The 18,194-nt window shown below is 43.3% G+C and overlaps 1 protein-coding gene across 1 annotated transcript; it reads left to right on the plus strand.

Moving 5' to 3' along the window:
* The first annotated feature begins 7 nt into the window (after nt 1-7).
* On the plus strand, nt 8-18,048 carry LOC114794341 (exportin-6). The gene is made up of 25 exons (XM_028986837.1): nt 8-477; nt 1,225-1,315; nt 2,522-2,634; nt 2,814-3,011; nt 7,194-7,353; nt 7,431-7,508; nt 8,401-8,863; nt 9,004-9,130; nt 9,468-9,577; nt 9,928-10,036; nt 10,777-10,869; nt 11,060-11,129; nt 11,552-11,711; nt 11,809-11,901; nt 11,990-12,137; nt 12,366-12,512; nt 13,483-13,654; nt 14,252-14,407; nt 14,515-14,629; nt 15,056-15,134; nt 15,236-15,328; nt 15,407-15,568; nt 16,164-16,262; nt 16,349-16,579; nt 17,451-18,048. Exons 1-25 carry the CDS (start codon nt 475-477, stop codon nt 17,550-17,552), a joined length of 3,372 nt encoding a protein of 1,123 aa, XP_028842670.1. The 5' UTR covers nt 8-474; the 3' UTR covers nt 17,553-18,048.
* Nucleotides 18,049-18,194: the final 146 nt, after the last annotated feature.

Here is an 18,194-nt window from a genome sequence, read left to right on the forward strand (position 1 = left end):
ACGACGTATTTAAACGTCTGCGGGCGGCGGGGCGTTTTCTCGCCTCGGCCGGTTCCATCCGGCCCGAGGTTAAGATTTCACTTCCGGCGAAGGAGGAAGCGGGCACCGCGAGGCATGTCAAACCACCGCCGTCCGCCAGCGAGACGCCCACCGACGAGCCCCGCACACCCGGCCCAGCCAGCGAAGCGGTCTCCACCACGACCGAGGCGTCCGTGTTGACGTGCCGTCGCCGACATCCGGGCAGCGCGCCTCCGTGCCGTGGGGCTGGTTGTTACCCCGACTCCGAGCCGTGCGGCAACACCTCGCCCCGGGAAGCAGCCCGCACCGGGCCTCGTGTGTCGGTCCGGGGCCCGGCGATGCGGAGCCGGTGCGTATTCGGCTGGTGAGAGGGCCCCGCACCTCGGGAGCAGCATGAGCCGTCGCCCCGTGTCTGAACGCAGCTGAACCGGGAGCTGGACGTGACGCGTCCCGGCCATGGTGAGTGTCCGCTGAAAGTTGCGGGGCTGGATGGTGTCGCCGCTGTTTATCGGCCAGACGGCGGTTCCTGGTTGCGTGCCGCGCCCGCCGCGGCGGGTGGTGATTGTGCGTTTTAACTCCATGACGAGCAGCCGGGGCAGGGCCCTGCAGCCCCGGTCACCTGTCCTCCATAACAGGTGCCGTGCGACGTTTTTCCGCCCGCGAACGCGCTGCCAACCCGCATTTTTGTAAACCCGTTTCGACCTCCGCAGGCCCCGCAAGCGCGTCCCGTGCCCGCCGGGCCGTGCGAGGCCTCCGCCGGGCGAGCGGGCGGATAACGGTACCGCCGAGCTTCCTCGGTTCCAGGAAGCCCTGCAGATCGGGCCACTTTTCGGCGGTGACGTCACGACGCGGCGAAGAATGCGCGTTGAGCAACTCGCGACTTGTCGTGACTCATTTCAAGAATTCGAGGCTCCGTGGCCCCCAAATCACATCAGCTCAATCCCGTGCAGAGTACGAAGGACCAGAGCAAAATCCCATCTCCTTCATCTGACCAGCAGCGAACGTCGCCATGTTCCCTGTTGTTCCAAGTGGAAATTCCTTCTGAATATGAATAACCCAGTTTTAGCTTATTGAATAATGAATTCTAATAAAATGCTTTATTTTTTTTCCTGTTTAGCCTGGTTGTCCTGAAACTGTGACAGACAAACTGTTAATGTATTTGATGTTGTTTTTTTTTTATTTCTTATTTTCTCCCATTCCATGAAGGCGACCGAAGAGGCCTCGCTGCGCGCTCTCGAGAGCTTGATGACCGAGTTTTTTCACAACTGCACCACCAATGAGCGCAAAAGAGAAATCGGTGAGGCCTCAACTCAAACCCTCATACACAAACATCTGATAAGACGCTCACAAATCCTTTGGTCCAACCCTCCAGAACCTGTGGTTTCAGGCCACTGGCACAGTGCAGGTCAGGCTTTAGTATATGATGTGCTCATTTGACCATGTGCGGCATGTCATTGTAAGTACACTCCTCCATGACTGCCATCAGGTAACTGTTTCTCCAGGAAGTCCGGGTCGGGGTTTTTTTCCCTCGACTCCCGACTTTTGAGACCTTTTCCTTTGTGATGCACACATGCTCTGTTTATTTTTTTCTTTCTATCGCTCCGTATTGTGTGTAGTCAGTTAATTTTGTCAGCATAGCGTGCTTCCCTCTTTAGGTGACCTGTAGATAACAGGATTTTCTGTGGCAGTGATGGGAAGTTCGTCTGAATCGCCTTCTTTATAGCGAACCAGTTTCTATCCAGCACGTTACAAAAGCCACCGAGCCAGAGAACTTGCTTCTGGCGGCTTGACGTCCTGTTTATTCTGCATCAGAATTGCCATTATTGGCCAAGTATGTGAGCAAACACATACAAGGAAGTTGGTTTCGGGTTTATGGTGTCTCAGTATAAAACCACCATGTGCAATATAGGCTAAATTTCATATAAAAAAAAATACAGAGATTACAGAAATAATACCTCAAGTGTACATAAAGTGCAGCTGCAACGTGTGTGACTGTTAAGTTGTTTAGGAGGGTGATGGCGAGGTCAAGGAAACCTGTCCTGTGTCAGCTGGTCTGGTCCCTTGGCTGCGAGTTTCAATAAGGTTTGCCGGAGGGCAACATGTCCAGGGTGTGAGGGGTTCGTGCCATTTCACTGGTCCTGGGTGGATAACAGGGGGACACGGGTTATATTTTCTGCCGTCTGTACAAGTTTGTTGTAGTCTGTTCCTGTCTTGTTTAGTGCATTTTATTAACAATCGCAGTTTACAAAAAGCAGCAGTACGTTTTACCGTTGTCCGTCATATGTTGCTGCAGTGAAAGGAGATTGTGGTTTTACATGCATCAGTAGTAAACTGTTCTGATGCGAAGCTCTGTTTTGACTCCTTATGCCGCTGATTGTGCTGTCTGGAAGTTTAATTGTAATCCCCTCCTTCCCGTTTGGTTAATCTGGGTGGGAGAAGGCAAGCAGTTCACCAAATGGAACCATTTTCTCATGAATTTATTAATGTGTTCATTCTGTTGCAGAGGAGTTGCTGAACAGTTTTGCAGCGCAGGCTGGGTCATGGAGACACTGCCTCTATTTCCTTTCCAACAGCAGGAATGAATACGTCATGATGTACAGCCTCACTGTTTTTGAGGTAACAAAGTAGAGTACGAAAGTACCAGATTCATATCATTTTTTGATGTCCCGTCTTAGCGTCTTAAACGACCGGCCTGTGATTTTGTTATTTCGATGCAGAATTAACTGCGGGATTAAGTACATGACTTCTGGTTGCCAGTTCTGCTCACACGTGCTCTCTGATTGACACCCCTGTAGAACCTGGTGAACAAAATGTGGGTGGGGGTCGCCAGTGAGGAGAAGGCTGAGCTTCGGAGCTGTTTGCCAAAGTTACTGCTTTCCCAGCATGCGGTTCTGCCGTTCTTCATTCGAAACAAGCTGTGTAAGGTCATTGTGGACATTGGAAGGCAGGACTGGCCCATGTTCTACCATGACTTCTTCAGCAACACCTTGCAGGTAGGTTTTCACTGGTTTCACTGCGTTCAGGTCTATAGTGTTACTCACTGCTTGAAAATTTGTTTCGTTGAATGGTAAAAGTGTTTTGCATGTTGTAAATTAGTTTTATTAAGTCTCTTAGTTTTGGAAAATTGTTAATTTGGCCACAGTCATCAGATGATTCATTTTGGTCATCATGAGAGAGATGCGCAATTGATGCTAATGAGGCTAGCTTCTGCTGTTTTAAACCTGCTCGTTTCGACGCACATTTCCTTCCCCTTTTCGTCTAGTGGTCTTGGCGCGTACAGAGAAAGAATGTGCTTGTCTGGACTGGCTCGGGCCGGGTCGGGCCTTACATTTGCTGGGGGCAACAGCCATATTCCACCCTCAATGAGCGATCGTGTGGCTAATTTAAACAGGCCCTCGCACATCTGTCCGTCTGGAAGCAGCGCATTTAAAAAGCGTCTGTCTGAGAAGCTAAAGTGGGCAATTTTTTTTTTTTTTTTAGTGTTGTGGTGTCATTTTCTCACTGGCTATTAATCAGTTCCTAGTTTACTTTGTACTATAATTGCCTTAGAATTTTTTGGTATGGCTGCAGTATCTTAGTCTCAGTATGCTGTACATGCAGTAGGTGGGCAGACAAGTTAACTAGTTAAGTTGACTAGTTTAAAGCAGGGATTGATTACTGATCACGCCTACCAGGCCAAGGGTCCACAGAGCGCTGGTGCTCTGCACGGAGTTGCTACTGAAAATATAGGCTTATACTGTGTTTGTTCTTGTCGTGTCTGAATGAATGTACAAAATTCACCGGAATGTAGCATTTAAGGGGCTGCTTTCTCACAGGCTCTGCTGTGGCGTGAAGCATGTACAGGTCTATGGAGAGAAGGGCATAAAAATGCCTCACTCTTGTGCTGCTTGGGGCTGTACAAACCGCTGTACGCTCCAAACCTGATCCCGGGGGGTTACATTTCATAGGTAAGGCTGGACAATTGTTTTGAATATATTTGGCCATTATAAAATCCCGTTTTATAAGTCTTAACCTTGGCTAAGCTAGCGAACTATGCATTCCTGTGTTCAAGTCAGCCTCCAAACAACGTTTTGGCTAAACGCAGGCATTAACTATTTAGACTGTTCTTAGCTGTTTAGTTAACTTTTTTCAAACTTTGAATGTTTCCTAAAGAAATTCACCTCAGTTTACAAACCTTAACCTTAGCTAAGCTAGCAAAGCTATGCATCCCTGTGTTCAAGTCAGCCTCCAAACAACGTTTTGGTTAAACGTAAGAACTATAATACGGGATTTTATAATGGCCAAATATAATCAAAACAGTTGTTTAGCCTTACCAGGGTTTGTCGTTCGACAGTAATGTAAAAGATTTATTTGTGATTTATTTAATTTAGTAGAATATTGTATTTTGAAAGCACTGGGCATTTCAGGTTGTTATAAGTAGTTTGTATGTTTCACTTTGAAATTAAACATTTCACTATTAGTATGCGACTTTTCATTGATATACAAGCAAGTGTCCTTTATCATATCACAATCGCATATCGCAATATTGATCTCAATAATAGCAATATGTCTTTTTTCCCCAAATCGTGCAGCCCTATGTACAACTATGAAAATTTAATGTGAATGATTAACATACATTTATCTGCTTATTTGGAAGAAATCAGGGCAGGTCCGTACACATTTTGTGTGAAAGTGAAGTGATTGTCATTGTGAAATACTACAGCACACAGTGACTCAACATAATGTGTCCTCTGCTTTTAACCATCACCCTTGGTGAGCAGTGGGCAGCCATGACAGGCGCCCGGGGAGCAGTGTGTGGGGACGGTACCATGCTCAGACTGGGATTCGAACCAGCGACCTTCTGGTTAACCGCTAGGCCACCAATGCCCTGTCCAATTATTATGGTGTAGATCCATGTTGTCACCTACTTCTCCCAACATTACGTCTCACTGTCACAATTTGAGGTTGCTGTTCGTATTGTCTATGCTTCCGTTCTCCCCCCAGTGGTTGGCTGACACTTGGTTGAGAAAGTTTTGATATACAGCAGAACATGTGATTTAAAATTCCATTAATTGTTCAGCCCTAACATGTCTGTTCTACACAAATACATTGATAAGTAGATTAAAACTAATTAAAAATTTATTTTAATTATATATTTGTAAAATGCAGAGACTCTCTTGCTTCAACAGTATTGCTTGACAGTGACATTATATTTGAACAACTTTACTCCTTTCTCTCAACTCTGGGTATAATTCGGAGTGATGTGGTTTCTTAATGCTTTGCTAAACTTGTCCTGCTGCTTGCTTTGATAGTGACAACTTTGCGGGACATCTTGCAACCAGGCTTATTTACAACTTTTGGTTTCCCCCGCTCATCTGGTCGATAGCCACAATACTTCAAGACCGTGCTCTTGCTTTTTACTTTTCCTAGCAAACAAGTAGCTGGAGCTGCTTTCGCCCACTGCCATGTTCCAAGTATGTCTCCCAAGTCACCAAGGAGGGGCTGCCCGCTGCAATGCCTGTTGAAAATTGTTGAAGTCTAGTAGATTTTTTAGACCAATTATTAGACTGGACGCAGAACCTTGTGGATGTGCCCCACAGAATATTTCTTCTGTATGTTTTAGAGCGCAGCAAGGTGGCGTTGGCGGTGTATTTTATGAATAGGCCCTTTTCATTTTTTTTTTTTTTTTTTTTTGTGAAGTGTGATTGGGGAAAAAAATGACACTCACACATCAGCCAATAAGGGCAAAGTTGTGTTGCTACTGTGGTGGTTCCCCATTTTAGCAGCCCGGCAAGAGGCAGTTCACAATCTGTCTGATGTAGTCTTGCTTTCGTAAGATTTGTTTACCATGTGACATAGTGACGCGTGATGTTTCGCAGCCATCGTGCAACCAGAATGCACAGTGTCTGGAGTGTCCAGGACTGTAATTGGCTCCGTGACAGGACGCTGGTTGCACGTTGTTGTCAGTGTACTTTTATGAAATAGAAATAATGTGATTTAATTATATAACGCATAATGTGAGGGTGGTGCTCACTGCTTGTGTTAACCATGCCTGCTTTTTGCGCTGAACCCCCACGGCAAGATTGGCACTTTCACTTCTGAACCCCTGAACTCATGTTGTGTGTGATCTGGATCCGGTTTAAGTTAATGTGCAACACATGTATTCAGCAGTATAAGAATAGTAACCTGTAAATGGAGAGATATTTAATAGACATATCTCCATGTTCACTTCGCAATGGGTATGGATATCTGCAGTAATGTAATTATTAATGCCATTACACTAATACAAGAGTGCGCTGCATCTTTGTCTGACATTTCAGCACTGTGGTCAGCTCCATCGCTGACCAGTTTGTCCAGAAGTAGAATTCAGCACAGTAAATAAGTCAACTTGAAACAGTTGACAAAAAAAATCTAACTTGGTCACTCGCTCTTAATGTCATTAAATATCTGGAGAAGTCATGGAATTTGAAGAGAGGTCCTAAAGTTTTGGAATATGAAATAAACATATAAAGTAATGGAAAAGTGATTGAAATCAGACTGACACATGAATGTATAACTCCTCTTATTCTCTGGCACCGCACAACAGAGATGGTGCCAAACCACCCACCCACTCTGTATTTAACATACATCTCAATATGTAACATTCAAATATTTACAGCCGCTCATTTTCCTTTCCTTCTCAGTGAAAGTGAATAGTAATCACTTGTGACACAGCACACAGTGCACATGGTGAAATTTGGTCTCGGCATTTAACCCATCCAGGCTCCTAAGAAAGGAGTGCCAGTTTCGAACGCCACCGCCATAATAATTTGGGTTGTGATTGTGAAAAATGGCAAAAGCTGATTTTTTTTTTTTTTTTTTTTTGGTTTTCATTAATTTAGTTGAGCAGTATTTTATTAAATTTTACTATTTGTTTATTTTTTGGCAAACAAATATCAGAGAATCTGAGTCATGGGAAAAAGCATATGGTGATTGCTAGCTGGGTGATCGTAGCCTAGTGGGTAACACACTCGCCTTCCAGAAGACCCAGGTTCAAATCCCAATAACTACCATTGTGTCCCTGAGCAAGACACTTAACCCTAAGTTGCTCCAGGGGGGGACTGTTCCTGTAACTACTGATTGTAAGTTGCTCTGGATAAGGGCATCTGATAAATGCTGTAAATGTAATGTAAATGCTACTGTGCTTTGTGTCGTAGCTGGTTCAGTCTCCTGGCATGGCCCCATTGGGATTGGTGCTCCTGAAGATGACGTCAGAGGAGCTGGTCTGCCCACGAGAGGATCTTTGTGTGTCCAGGAAAGAAGAACTCCGCAAACTCCTGCTGGAGCAGATTCCTACTGTTCTTAATCTTTTAACTGGTGAGAACGTGCAGTCGAGCGCACACACAGGGTCTTATTTTGTGAGGACTGTGAAATAACTTGTGTTTCATCTTCAGGTATTCTCGAGACTGTGTGGGAGAAACACAGCATTTCTGCAACAACCCCTCCTCCGTCACCTACATCTGGAGAAAGTGGTGAGTTAGTTGTATTTTGTTTGTGTGGGTTGATTTTGCTGACTTTATGCAATCCTATATTAATTTGTTTAGATTTTTTTTGTAGTTTTTTTTCTTTCGTTTTCTGCATCTTGTGTGGGTGATTTGAAAGAAATCTACTTGTCACACAAAGGAAAAAAAACGTATAATGTTTATTGAGCATGGCATAATATAGTAAATGAACGCATTATATAGTTTTTCCATGCATCATTCACACACAAGCAGGCGTACGGGGCAGTGTTGGCCTAATGGTTAAGGAAGCAGACTTGTAAACAAAGGGTTGTGGGTGCAAATCTTGAACCGCCAAGCTGCTACTACCCTTGAGCAAGGTACCATCGCTCCACTATCTGCTCCCCAGGCTCCTGTCATGGCTGCCCACTAAGGATGATGGGCTAAATGCAGAGGATACATTTCATTGTTCGCACCGTGTGCTAGCTGTGTATCACAATAATGACAACTTTCACATTAAAAACAAGACACTGGGTCACCATAGGTATTAGCTGTGATATTCCAACCAGGATTGGTACATTTGCAGCATTTATCCGATATCCCTTATCCAGAGCGACTTACGATCAGTAGTTACAGGGACAGTCCCCTCTGGAGTGTTTTGCTCAGGGACACAATGGTAGCAAGTGGGATTTGAACCTGGGTTTTCTGGTTCATAGGCGTTGGTTCACCAACTTTACTACCATTGGCAAAGTCACATGACATGTTGGTAGGGGTGGGCATAAAACATGTTTTGACCGCCAACAGGAAAAGCCAGAAGGGTGAAACCAATCAGATTTTACAGTCGGAATTGAACTATTTTGTAGCACTTGATATGATTTATGTAAATTGTTCTATGTGTTGTTGTTGTTGTTTACTTGTTCTGTAGGTGTGGTTCTGGGATCAGAAAGCAGTACTCTCTGTGCTCTGGCTCTGGAATGCCTGGCTCATCTCTTCAGCTGGATCCCTCTCTCCTCCTCCATCACCCCCTCCCTGTTGGCTTCCATCTTCCACTTCGCTCGCTTCGGCTGCCAGCTGCCAATCAAGGCCAAAGCTCCGCCCACTTCCAACGGGGACTCCACTTTAAACCCACTCCCGGCCAACGGGGGCACAGGACTGCAGCGATCGGTGCAGCCGGTGGGCCAGTCAGAGAGGGCGCGGCTGGGCGTTTTAGCGATGTGCTGCATTAACGAGCTCATGTGCAAAAACTGTGTTCCCCTGGACTTTGAGGAGTTTCTGCTGCGAATGTTCCAGCAGACTTTTTACCTGCTGCAAAGACTCACGCACACAAACACGCACACAAACACCAATGTACACTCGGTCAGGAACCGACTTCAGGAACTGGACGAGAGGTATGAGGAAGTGTTTGTGCCCTATGGTGAAATACGCAGTACAAGATGTTCTAGACAGACATTACTGGTATCTGCTCACAGCTTCTGTGGATTTAGGATGTCTTGAAGTAAACTCACCTTCCACTTTCTTTCTCCCTCAGTTATGTGGAGAAGTTCACCGATTTCCTGCGGTTGTTTGTCAGTGTTCATCTGAGGAGGATTGAGTCCAACGATCAGTTCCCCCTCGTCGAATTTTTAGCCCTGCTGTTTAAATACACATTTAACCAGGTAACAAACGCTACCAAATCATTACTTATACTCTATATTTAGCCTTTGTTAGACTGACTGTTTATTACTATTTGTATTTTTTCCTTTATTTCACTGATCAGTTAATTGCATCTGGTTGATCAAATAAATACAAACATATATTTTTTGATTTCATTATTGAACAGCACTCAGTTTTTACTAATAAAACCAATGTACATTAATAAAATGTTATCTGTAGGGTTTATGTTGAATAATGATTATTGCATATATATTCATTTTGACAGTAGAGACTGATAACTTTGTAAACCCACTATGGGGGTGGATATAGATACTGAAGTACTCTCTAATTGTTTTGCAGCCAACACATGAAGGCTACCTGGCCTGTCTTGATATCTGGAGTATCTTTCTGGACTACATGAGCACCAAAATCCGGAGTCGACTGGCCGACAGAGACAGCATATTGAACAGGTGCTCGCTCCTGTGCTCGTGTCCCTTCTGATCCACTTACTCATCTTCACTGACTCTTAATTAAGCTTGACCGCTGGTCTGATCCAGTCATAGACGTCTGATGAATGCTCATTCTTTGTTCTCCTGAAGTGGAAGTTGTATGTGTTGCTATAGTAACAATTTTCATGGAACATTTTTATTTTATTTTTTAAAAATAAGCATTTCAAATTCTGCAGGTTTAGTGTGTTCTATCCCTGACTGAATATAAAACTATAGGCTGCAGTTATACTTCATCATAATCAGCTGAATGAATTGGTTATAAATTGATATGTTTCTTATTTTCCTTTTCATCCTTATTTATTTCTAATCAGGTATAAAGATGCGCTGGTTCTGCTGCTCAGGGAGGTTTTGAATAGAATTCAGTTCCGATCAAACCAGAGCCAACTGGAGGAACTAGACGATGAGACACTGGATGATGATGTAAGAACACACAATGCAGACATGAATTGTCCAAATTATTTGGACAATGTAAACCGTACCGACACGTACTACAGGGGTGTAGAGGTTTTCTAAATGGCTTGACTAAAAACAGCAGTTTGGGGGGAGAAAAAGTCTTCATAAACTCCAGACCTGACAAGTACATCTTTTAAATTCCTGGCTTTGTTTGCAAGCTTTTTTTTTTATGTGCGAAAAATAAATATGTGCCTTTTAAAACAATTGCCAGATGCTTGCCTCTATTTCACCTCCTCTGCATTTTCACATCTCTCTCATGATAATTAAAACAAATAGCCTGACAACAGTTGCCGAGAATTGAAAATCTAATTAGCATCTGTCTTCGCGCTAAACGAAATGAATCACTGGACCGCTCATTTACCAGGCAAGCCCGATTAATACGATAGAAATTTAGCTATGAGAAAGTACACTGCATCTATCAATCACATTACATGCAGTGATAAATGTACTGACCCTGTGTCCCCTCTCCCCACTGCCTTTCAGCAATGGGCAGCACCAAACAGATAATCAGGTCGAGACGATAATCAAGTTCATTTTTTTTTGTTTCATTGAGTTTATCTTGTTTTAATTTCATGTCAGTGAAGCAATTCAGTGGAAAATTTGGTGCACCTAGGGAACAAAACTTTTTTTTCCTTTGTTTGTCTGTCTCCCTGTTTTGCTTTGTGGCCTTGAAATGGTCTCTGCTTTTGATCTTTTTATCTCCATAGCAACAGACTGAGTGGCAGCGGTACTTGCGTCAGAGTTTAGAGGTTGTTGCTAAGGTGATGGAACTACTTCCCTCGCAGACTTTCTCTGCTCTGGTGAGTTCATGTCGTGTGGGTGGTCGTGAGGCTAATTTGTTTGTGTGAGTAAGTGAGCTTCACGTTTGATTGTTAATATTAATTGTGTGTTACGTTTATCGCAGCAGTTTAGGTGTGTGCTCAGTGTTATAATGTACATTGTTGTTAATAAGTCTGTTAATGGTGTGAATTTATATGTTGTGGTCAACAGTTTCCAGTGCTGCAAGAGGACCTGGATATTTATCTTGGCCTGCAGCAGTTCATAGTTACAACAGGAGCAAGTGAGCATATTGAGTGTATGTGTGTGTGTTTGCGCACCCCCACCCGTCCTCATTGCAAACCACATCTGAGTCCACTGTTTCTGAAATTATCTTAAAAATAGAGGGTTGTGTATGCATGATGTTCTCAAGTGCACAACCTAACATGGCATTCAAGGCAGTACCGATTTATGGGCAAACAGAGCATTGTAGTGGGTTAAATTGTGTATGCTGGCTTTTTTTTTTTTTTTTTTTTTTTAATTCTATCTTCTGGTTTACATGTGACCCTTCAGAACATGTAAATGCACATATATCAATAAGTACAGAGTAGTCTATGCACATGCAACATGTAGGCCTCTTGAATTAACTCAAGAATCTTCTCAGGATAAGAGGAGAATTATTGTGCTGTGAAAAATGATTACATATGTGATGTGGTGTTCATGCAGGTCGACGTTTGAATATCACAGCGGAGGCGGACTGCAGGAAGCTACATTGTGCCTTGAGGGACCTCAGCTCCCTGCTGCAGGCAGTGGGCCGATTGGCTGAGTTTTTCACTGGTGACGTTTTCACCCCACGGTTCTCAGACGCACTCGCCATTGTGCAGAGGTGGGGATAGTGTTGATGCTCACTTCATGACAGATTGCTTTTGTAAAGTGATTTTCACTTATAACTGGAATCATTTCCTTCTCGTCTCTTCTGACAGGCTGGTGGAGGTCACATGTTATGGTTCGCAGATCAGTTTGTACGATGTAGAAACAGCGGTTCCCTCTGTCTTAAAACCAGACCTAATAGATGTGTAAGTTAGTCATTCAGTTCAACCGACACACTCTGCACAATATCCTTTTGTGTGTTTGTAAGATTGCTTTGTGCAATTGTGTGTGCAGGCATGCCCAGTCGCTGGCGGCACTGCAGGCGTATTCACATTGGTTGGCACAGTTCTGCAGTGAGGTTCAGCGGCAGCAGGACCAAACACAGTTTGTGGATCTGATCACATCCACCATGGCTGCAACCACACCCCTGATCAGTGCCAAGGTACCAACCTCAACGCGGTGTAGGTTCTGATAGTTCAAATTTAGTGGATGCCTTTTAATGTTTTGGCTCATAGTCCTTTGTCTTTAAATATGTTTTTTGAGGGGGGAAGGAGAATAAATATCCATAAATCAGATTTTAATCTTTATACTATGTATAGCATTTAACACTTATCATAAATCATGTAGTGTGTTTGTCTGCTGTATTGTTTGATCTTTCCAATAATTGTAGGTTCCAGAGAAGCTTTTACTGTCTGCGTGCCATCTCTTGGTGTCCATGGCGACCACTGTGCGCCCTGTGTTTCTGGTGTCCCTGCGCACAATCCAGAACATCTTCAACCTCATTACAGACAACCACAGCCATCAGCTCCCTCCGGAGGTTTGTATCCCATTGTGTAGCGCTGCACGATTAATCTAATCGCAATCGTAATCGCGATGTCAGTCTGTGTGATGGATTGGATATGTTGCCGATCCATTCTCTCAAAGTTGGCGAGCTGACTGAAGTCTCACATCTCAGTCGGATGTGACGTGTATGGTACATGACTTTCGATTCGGAGACATATGGGTAGACGGCGCATGACTCGCTGCATCCGTACGTCAACATCGCCGCCATATTGCGATAGGCTCTGCTGTGGCGTGAAGCATATACGTGTCTATGGAGAGAAGTGCATAAAAATGCCTCACTCTTGTGCTGCTTGGGGCTGTACAAACCGCTGTACGCTCCAAACCAGATCCCGGGGGATTACATTTCATTTGTTTTGAATATATTTGGCCATTTAAAATCCCTTAACCTTAGCTAAGCTAGGCTAAGCTAGCGAAGCTATGCATTCCTGTGTTCAAGTCAGCCTCCAAACAACGTTTTGGTTAAACGTAAGAGCTATAATACGGGATTTTATAATGGCCAAATAGAATCAAAACAGTTGTTTAGCCTTACCAGGGTTTGTCGTTCAACAGTAATGTAAAGAGTTTTTTGTGATTTATTTAATATTTTTTGTGATTATTTTATATTTGTAGAATATTGTATTTTGAAAGCACTGGGCATTTCAGGTTGTTATGTTTCACTTTGAAATTAAACATTTCACTATTAGTATGCAACTTTTCATTGATATACAAGCAAGTGTCCTTTATCATATCGCAATATTGATCTCAATAATCGCAATGTCTTTTTCCCCAAATCATGCAGCCCTACCATTGTGTCTGTTAACCAGCTGTCTCCACGTTAGTTTGAAGCAGGGGTTCCATATCCTGTTCCTGGATGCCCCCCTCGACAGAGATAGAAAGTGCATGAGAGACTAATTTAAATCTGTGTATTAACAATTTGTTTTTGGTCTGTGGTACTTGTGTTTCAGGCCCATGTGCTGGTGTGTAGAGCTCTCTCCAACATGCTGCTGTTGCCGTGGGCGTGTCTGCCAGAGTCCGAGCAGCAGTGGCCCAGCCGTTCTTCCAGCCACGCTCGCCTACTGAGCACGCTCACCCAGCAGTACCGCCTTCTGCCCCGCCCACCTGGCCACCATGACAACAGTAAGTGTAGTTAACTACCTACAAAACAATTGACAGTGGTGTCTAAGATGCTGCAGAACTGAAGAGTATTACTATGATTTTCTAATTAATAATACATTAATGGTGAAATTTTACCAGCTCTGTGCTCATTCGGGAGAGCTGATAGTCCTAAAAATACATCTGGACTAGACTGTCTGTAATATCATGGTATCAAATGAAATGTTGATTTGTTTCTGAATATTCAGCTGGCCAACAGACCAGGAATTGTAATTGTAATGACTGTACAGATCCAAGTAAGTTATACTTGGATCTATTATTCATGAAGTAATGTCAAAATAATTAAATGGCCATCAAATTGGAGTGGTCTACATATATGAAAAAACACAATTTCTCTTATGTGTTCAGTCGCAATATTGTTAACTACCACTACTCTGGTAGTTTTCCTCCTGAACCCAGAATTTCTCCTTGGTGTCTGTGCTTTTAACTAATGATCGTAGGTCAGTCTGCTCAAATGTAATGCTTACGTTTTCCTCTCATCCATTGAAACACCAGCTTGTCATTACATGGTTGACTAGATTTATTCTGGCTCTTCCATTTACCACAACTCATTTCTCACAGGTAAAGCAGTGATGAAGCAGACCCTGTCAGTGTTGAGAGATTTAGTCAATAGCATCTCAGGGGAATCCACCAAATCCCGACAGATCTGCTACCAGAGTCTGCAGGAGTCTGTGCAGGTCTCCCTGGCTCTGTTCCCCCTCTGCATTCAGCAGCCAGGTCAGCAGATGGCACTATACTGATCTAGATGACTGCATCTTTTACACTTGAGGCTGTGTTTTTATTTATTTATTTATCTATTTATCTATTTATTTTCCTTCTTCCAGATATCACTGATGAGATGTTGAGTTTCTTCCTCACGCTGTTCCAGGCACTTCGTGTGCAAATGGGCGTGGCTTTCACTGAACAAATCATACAGACCTTCCTCAGCATGTTCACAAGGTTACAAACACATCCACACACCACAGCAGTGCACAGAGAGGAACTTTGTTGTTTACCTAAACTATGCTAACAGAATTGTTACTGAATAACATGTAATGCATGTTTCCACCACAGAGCTTTACTGATCTTTCAAAAGTTCTGTAGAGCTTGTCTGTGCATGTTGTAACATACAATTCAGGATCTTAAAAATGGACAAGTAAGGTGTGGGGAAAATCTAAGAAACTATTTATTACATTAATACTGTGATAGAACTGCATACAAAGTTCATTATGATGTTTGCTGATTTTTTTTTTTTTTTGATCAGTGGTGGATTTGCAAAGACCATTTTAGCTGTAGGGTTTGTGTAAACATGAACATCTATCATTTCAAGACATTGCCTGGTGTTTGTGAAATGTGATTGAGTTTTAACTCTCTTATGTGATGTAGGGAGCAACTGGCGATCAGTATTCTGCAGGAGGGCAGTGCAGGGTCAAAGGTCGTACAGAAGTTCCTGAAGATTTTACAGGTTTGTTCATTCTATGCGTGTTTCCAGATAAATTCATTGACTTCACTTTGCATTTCAGTATCAGTTGATGCACATTTTAAATTCAACTGTGTTTGCTGTAGGTGGTGGTCCAAGAGCCTGGACAGGCCTTTAAACCTCTGTTGCCCAGCATCCTGAGCCTGTGCATGGAACAGGTTTACCCTATTGTTGCTGAGGTGAGAGACCCCACCCACCTACACACAGCACGCTTCATGTGTTCACAATAAAGTAACGTATGTGTGCACGCTCTCCAGCGATCCTGTCCAGATGTAAAGGCAGAAATGTTCGAGCTCCTGTTCCAGATTCTCCACCAAAACTGGAGGTTCTTCTTTAAGAGTTCCGTCCTGAGCAGTGTGCAGCGGGCAGGAGCCGAGGAACAGATGGAGAACCAGGCACAGTTCACTGCTGCCATGCAGGTAAAGGACAGCAGACAAAATCATGGTCATACAAAAATGAACTTAATGGTATCATATTGAACAGTCTATTTGATTATTAAGTATACAAATGTAATGTCTGGAAATTAATCATTATATGTACATTTTATATACAATAATCATTGTTGCTAACATTTGAAAAAATAAAAATGTATGTTTTGGCTCAGCTCCACCCAATATAACCTGTTGACTGTGCAGTAATACTCAGATCAATTTATGAATGGTGCTTGATGGTACTTTTTGATTTTGGGGCAGTGGTGGCCTAGCGGTTAAGGAAGTGGCCCCGTAATCAGAAGGTTGCTAGTTCGAATCCCGATGCGCCACGGTTGCCACTGAGGTGCCACTGAGCAAAGCACCGTCCCCACACACTGCCCCCCGGGCGTCTGTCATGGCTGCTCACTGAGGGTGATGGGTTAAATGCAGAGGACAAATGTCACTGTGTGCACTGTGTGCTGTGCTGCTGCGTATCACAATCACTTCACTAAAGTTTTTAGATTCATGTCCCTTAAATCATTTTTTTTGCCAAAATCAGTATTGATTTTTGTGTTTTACTCTTGTCTCTGTTTTGAATGTTTAGGCCTTTGGCCAGTCCTTCTTGCAGCCAGATATTCATATATTCAAACAGAACTTGAGCTACCTGGAGACCCTCAATACGAAACATAAACTGTACCACCGGGTGAGCGACACAAGCAAGAAACAAAAGCTTTCAGACCCCAGAACGCCAACAATGACTAAACTAACATGTCTTTGTTTGTGTTTTAGAAGTTATTCCGGAGCACAATGCTTTTCCATTTCATCAATGTGCTGCTGCAGGTGCTTTTGCACAAAAGTCACGACCTCCTGCAGGAAGACATCACAGTGGCTGTGTACAACATGGCTGCTGTTGATTTCACAACATTCTACTCTTCCTTTCTACCGGAGTTCCTGAATGGTTGCCAGGGCCTGGACCCACATCAGCGGGCCACACTTGCTCGCAATTTCACACCTGAGAGGGTAAGTTGGACTGGGGATGAGAGCAGGAAAGGAAATACATTTGGCAGATGATCATTTAATGAACATTTTTAAACTTCTTATGGAAATTAACAGGTTTCAGTCAAGTCACCTGTGAAACAGATTTGAGCATTGAGGACCTAAACAGTACATTCATGCAAAACATGTAAAATCTCTTTAAATTGGCAAATCATTTCTCTGTAATGTTATATATTTTAGTGCTTAGTTAAAGGCAGAATTGGAAAATATTTCAATCTACCTAATATATATTTACGGAAGTTATTTTAACATGGCAACCAATTTGCAGCGGTCAGTCTCATCGAACATTCTGGTGATGGAATTTCTATGGAAACCAACTCCTTGTTCATTTTTTCACATTTCAGCGCAAACACTATTGCTGTTTAGATTATCAGCTCAGCTAAAACTCAGGAGATGGTGTAATCTCATTTAGATGTTTTAGTACTACTTTATTTTTGTATATTTTACCAATCATTCAAATTTGATACAGTAGTTTACTGAGGAAGAATATAAATACTGTATTATATTTTATACAGACAGGAGCCCTGACCCTGAGAAATAGGTGGAAAAATCTTTGTTAGGTGACAATCTTACACATTGGCACTCATGTAAACTAATGTGGAAATGTGGCAGTATTGCAAAGTTTAGTCATTAATCACACAAACTATTCCATCAAGTTCGATTAGGATATTGTTTCTTAATACATTGGCTGGGACCCAATGCTAAGGTAATTTTCAATCGGGCCTCTGTGTGTTTTGGCTGCTGATACTGTTCAGCTCGTTCAGACTCTTTTTGAATCTTATAGACTGCTAGTAAATCCACATTTGAATGTGCGTTGTCTGCCCTCTCTCTGCAGGACTTGCCGTCTTTCACACAGAGTGTGTACAGGCTCGTGAATGACCTGCGCTATTACAGACTGTGTAATGGGAGCCTGCCGCCAGGCACTCTGAAGTTGTAGCGCCACGGCCTGCACACGCCACGAAACCGTAGCGGCAGCCTGCACAGACTTCGCCTTAATCGCGGCCAAGGCCCTCCCCAGACCTGCCCTTCCACAGCTTGCTGCAGTGAACCACGAGGGGGTGGGGCTGGCTAGAGGGGGCGTGAATAAAAGTGGCATGTCCGGACCGTCATTACATATGAGCCACGCCCCTCTCTTTTGCAGGGGTCAGATTTTATTTTATTTTTTAATTTGCTATATTTCACATGTTGCCAATGATCATAAGGGTGAGAGCCCAGTGACTCTTTGCTGCCCAGAGCCGATCTGATCGGAGTTTTAATGATGCGGACTGATGTCAGATGAGGACTTAATGGCCACGCACTGGGCTTCTTGTTATTGATTTTCTGACTGTATCGCCTTCACATCATCTCCATGGAGACAGATTCACTCCTTTTTCACATCATTCCATCCTGATTCAGGTGAAACAGATCCTCAATAAAGTATTTTTTTATAATGACGTTGACTATAGAGTCTGCTTGGTGTGAAAGTAATTGTATGTTGTAAGTTGTGTTGAAACAAAATCTGCCAACTGTGTACAGACACGCCACCTGCAATTATTTTGCAATTGCAAATGTTCTTGTGCAGACTGCAGATTTTTGATTC

This window comes from Denticeps clupeoides, chromosome 7, assembly GCF_900700375.1.
Source record: "Denticeps clupeoides chromosome 7, fDenClu1.1, whole genome shotgun sequence".
Lineage (NCBI taxonomy): Eukaryota > Metazoa > Chordata > Actinopteri > Clupeiformes > Denticipitidae > Denticeps > Denticeps clupeoides.